At 25.7% G+C, this 5,161-nt stretch overlaps 1 protein-coding gene across 1 annotated transcript; it reads right to left on the bottom strand.

Moving 5' to 3' along the window:
• Window positions 1–384: 384 nt before the first annotated feature.
• On the bottom strand, window positions 385–3,244 carry LOC101515117 (uncharacterized). Its single transcript, XM_004499554.4, has 2 exons — window positions 3,024–3,244; window positions 385–1,562 (listed from the first exon to the last, which is right to left on the bottom strand). Exons 1-2 carry the CDS (start codon window positions 3,151–3,153, stop codon window positions 472–474), a joined length of 1,221 nt encoding a protein of 406 aa, XP_004499611.1. The 5' UTR covers window positions 3,154–3,244; the 3' UTR covers window positions 385–471.
• Between the last annotated feature and the right edge of the window lie 1,917 nt (window positions 3,245–5,161).

Below are 5,161 nucleotides of genomic sequence, written 5' to 3'. Positions count from 1 at the left end.
AACTTATAAATAACACAAAATCATATAACTTGTTTTTTATTCTTATTCTTATTTGCGGAAATAACTTAAGTTAGTATGATTACATTTGGACTATGATATTTTCCAATTTTGAGAAGGGGAGAATTCTAATCATTTTGCAAGACTCTTAGAACTAATTAGTAAGACCATAATACTAATAAGAGAGTAATGTGTACATCTTTTAACTCTAATTTAATTTAATAACATAAATAAAATGAATAGACTAAGGCATATCTTAGCATATGTTTGAAACTCTATCTAATTGATTCACTCTCGATGCACGATTTTTATTTTTTTTCATCGTAAAATTTAAGAAATTACAAATTGTTGCTTTCAATTGAACGTACGTTTACCATTTTTTAACTATTAAAATAAATATTTACTTAATTTAAATTATGCATGATTTGATAATTACATTTCAAGAAAGGAGTTGATTTGATGATTTGGGTAGAATTAGTTTTTGCTAGAAGAGGTAAACTTATAGGTTGCATATGCTCCAAGTGCTACAATTACTAAAATTGCAGCACCAATATTTGCAACTAAAGGCTTTTCTTGATCATTCAATTTTCCTTCTCCTATTCTTTTGACAATTTGAGAAGTTGAAGTAGCCATTTCTTTGATGATTCCCTTCTCTTTTGTATACATTTGATCCTTCTTATGACTCTTTGCTTTGTCAATGGTTGTATCCTTTTCTTTCTCTATAGCTTTTGAAGCCAAAGATTCTTTTTCTCCCTTTTTTGACTCTTTTCTTGTCTTTATTTCTTTTCCTTCTAAAAACATATTGTGATCAACATATTTTTGATCAACCTTGCTTGACTCACAAGGCATCTTCTTTTCTTCTTCCTCAAATTTTTTATTTGTGACATTTTCCTTTACATCTTCATACAATTGTTTTTTAACTTTTTCTAACAAAGTTTTTTTCCTAATTTCCTCTTGAATCTTTTCATCATCTATTTTCTTTATAGGATCCATTTTAAATATTGATTTTTGTTCAATTTCTTCTTGACCCTTTTGAGCCTTTCCTTTTTGCATATTATTTTCCTCATCAATATTATTTTGAGGTCTAGAGTACTCCACAAAGGGTTTTTCTAAAACACTCATTTTTCCCTTAGGACTTGGAGTTGGAAAAGTATCTTTTGGTGTACCTTTTTGTTCCTTCAACTTATTCAAATCATTTAAGCCTTTCACAAAACTTGGTGATGGACTTTTCTTGTCTCTAATTATAGGTTCTTCTTGTACTCTAGTTGTTGTTGTTGTAGATTTTGAAGGAGTGGTTCCCTTTGGTATTCTAGGACTTATTGCACCTTGTTCTTGGATAGTTTCAACTTGTGATTTAGGTGATGGAATTTTTTTTGGCATTGCAACAATGAGAGTTCCATTATCAAACTTGCCTTGAAGTTTAGTCACCTCACAATTTTCAGGAACATTATATGATTGGTTGAATCGGCTCCATTTGTTGGTTCCAAGTAATTGTCGTTCTCCTACAATCTTTAGTGTTTGGGAAGATACCACATAAGTGATCTTTACCCTTTCCTTTATAAAACCTTCCATAACATAAAAGAGAATAATGTCATCCATCAATTTTCATTAATTTCACCTTTAAATATATGTCACAACCTTCAAATCATGCAATTTTCTATCTACTTGTAAACATTTCAATTTTTTAACTGATAATATAAGGTTGGTTTGGTGGTTGAAGTGGATGAGTTAAGGAGTTGAGTGATAAAAGAGTTTCTTCTCTTAAATTCATTTTTTTATCCACAAATCTCGATCACAAAATCTTATTTTCATACTACAAATCTGGAATCACTGAGAACAATGTATTTTTGGTAATTTCAATTAATTTTTAAAACGATTCATATATCATCAAAAATTAGAGTATTTTTATTTTATTTTGAAATAAATGATAAATTTTACCATAATTAACTCATATAACTATGAGGTCTCGGGTTTGTCCAACCTAACAACATCGGTATTTGTCAAAATGAACTAAGATTTAGGGATAGTATATTTTAATAGTATAATACATATACATATGCATAATACATAATATATGTATGCATCGGACATATTTTATATTAACAACTCAAAAAATAGTTAAACTTTGAACTAATTAATTAATCTTAAAGGTTCTCTCAGCCAACATCCATAATGTACTAAGTAAGGGGAACAACATTTTCCATGTTATTCTTTTTTCTAAATATTTTGAATATATAGTTATAGGTTTTTTCACTTCATAGACAAATATCTCAAAAGTGGTTGATAAACAAATAGTATTGATTAAAAGAATGTATATAATCACATATTTCAAACGAATTTTTTAATCAAATTTCAATCATTAAAAAACTTTCAAATATTCCTAATGTTTTTATTGAATAAAAAAGATTTCTAATTTTATAAATGTAATATTAAAGAATCGTATTCAATATTTAATAATTGTGTGAATCAAATTCATTTCATTTGTTAATGCATGACAATATTTTGATGAATATATATTTATTTTTTATGCTTCGAAGATATAAAATTTTCTTATACGTGTATCTAATCAAATTACATCACAATACTACTTTTTATTTTTTTTAAATATCTCCACCAAAATCTACATGTGTTAAAAAAATTTACATAATTGATCTATATAAATTAAATCCATATAAATTTACCAGCATAATTTAAGATTTAAAAGGTGTGTAAATAATTAGGGGAGAATTAGTTCTAAACTATTTTTTTTTTCATATTACTTTTTAGAATAAAAAAATTTATTTTCTCTTTATCTTTTTATAATTGTAAATTTTATTTATATAAATAAGAAAAAAGGAATGCAGCAAAAACAATTTGAGATCTTCTCCGACACCGAAGGATCTATTTCCAACAAAACAAAAATACTCATATAATAAAAATAATAGTATTTAATACTACTTTATTCAAAGGATATTTTTTTTTAAATGGATCATTTTAATATTAGAGAAGAACTCAACTAAAATTTATAAAGATTAATACATACGCACCAGGAAGGTAAATATGAAGAAAGTATGCTTCTTCATTTTCCTTCAATTCTGACTTGGGTTGGAAAGTTTCATAGATAGGATCAATAGAAGGTTTTGTTCTAGATGTAGGTGTTCTTGACCTCATAGCCATAATTTATTAATTATTGTTTTCTTCTCTAAGTTTTGTATGAACAAATTTTGGATATAAATCCTATATATATTTGATAATTTTTTGGTTTGAATGTAATTAATATTATATATATATTGAAGCATGCATAGTTTTCTTGGTGAAGAGACTATTCCTTTTTGTGTACTTTGGTTTGTTCATGTATTTGAGATGGATTTTTGCATTCCCTAGCTTGGTGAGTTGAGGTATAACTTCTTTTGCAAGACTTAAGCAAAATAATTGTTCTTTGTTTTTGCTGTACACTTTCAAAGCTAGTCGTGCAATATTCACGTGGGAAAACTTATGGGGTTACTTATTGTTAAAGGCTTTGTTGCTAACCAAATATTGGTAATTAAGTCAAAAAATGAGTAACTATGTAAATTAGTACTTTGAATCTAAGCTTTAGTGAAATTAGTCTATGAATTTTTTGAATTGGTATATACATTTTTAAAATTATAAAGTCTCGGTCAAAATAGTCATTACATATTGTAATGTGATATGTTAATTAAATATATGATTTATGTATGTTGATTACACATTAATGTCATTGACTAATTTGTCTATAAAATTTTGTCATCTCAAAGACAAATTTGTCGACAATTGTAATTGTATAAGAACTAATTATTGGTAAGTTTGTCCATGAAAGAGCTAAATAGCATAGACAAAGTTATCTATAGGAGCTAATATTGATGCGAGACTATGTTTCAAAATATAATGTCTAACAATAAAATTTACAAATTGATTATTTTGACTGATACTTAACAATTTCAATGTAATTGCAAATTAGCAAAATTCAATGACTAACTTGACCAACGCTTTCAATTTCAATAACGAATTTGTCTATTTACTCAAAAAAATAAATGAGGTCTTTTTTTTTTCTTCTCTTATACAATAAATCTATTTGCTCATTATTATCACCCTATAATCACATTTATTATAAAATGTACATAGTTTTCAAATGTTAACTTTTATTAAGCACTAAAAAATAAGGATGAGAAAATAAATTTAAGAATACACATTTAAAGATCAAATTTTTTTTTTATAAACAAAAAAAAGAAATAGGTAACCATATAAGGTTGGACCAAAATAGAAAAAAGTAATGTTTTTTTTTCTTTCTCTTTTTCAATTCTTTTCCTTCTTTTCTTCTTCCCCCACCCGCCTTGGATTCTCACCTTTCTTGGTTTCTTCCATCTCTTTTTTTTCATTCTTCTTTTTTGTTTTTGTTCTTCTTTTCTTCGCCTCAAACTCTCTTTTCTTTTCTTTTCTTTGCTATCTCTAGTACTTAGGGTTAGTTTCCTTTTTATATTTTTTTTCTTTTCCTTTTTAGTTATTAATTAAAATTAAATTTTGGATTCCAAACCTATTTGTTTTATTTTAACTTTATGCCTTCAACATTTATTTTTTTAATAAGTCCAATTTTTTTATATATTAATTTTAATTAGTTTCTAACAAATATTAAATCTTTAAACAAAACATATAAATAATTTTTTTATTAAAAGTTAATGAGATGAGACATCTTTTTAATCTTTAAATTGTTATGACACAAATTGTACAACTTGATGGTTCTAAAGCTCGTGTTTATAAATAAATTAATCTAAAACTGACTTTAAAATTTAATTAATTAGATGTAGCATTTTTTATTTTTGAGTTGTTAAGACACAAGTTATACAAATTAGTGGTATCGAGGCTCATTTTTATAACCAAAAAAAAATTATTAATCAAGTTAACTAAATGAGACATTTTTTTAATCATTGAATTATTGAGACACAAGTTGTATAAATTGATAGCCTTAAAAAAAAATTTAATATATAACAAACACAATTATTCAAATAAAACAAACTCATTTTTAAAAGTCATGCATTTTTTGCCTAAGAACTACGTATATTTGATTTCTCCATTGCACATGGAGATACATAATAGCAAGATTGCACTCTTGTCAAGCACAATAAAAAAAAATTGTTTTCTCTCTATTTTGAGTACTATTTTATTTTCA

The sequence above is a fragment of the Cicer arietinum genome, chromosome 5 (genome assembly GCF_000331145.2).
Source record: "Cicer arietinum cultivar CDC Frontier isolate Library 1 chromosome 5, Cicar.CDCFrontier_v2.0, whole genome shotgun sequence".
In the NCBI taxonomy this organism is placed as follows: domain Eukaryota; kingdom Viridiplantae; phylum Streptophyta; class Magnoliopsida; order Fabales; family Fabaceae; genus Cicer; species Cicer arietinum.
This window is presented reverse-complemented; position numbering and strand designations above follow the sequence as displayed.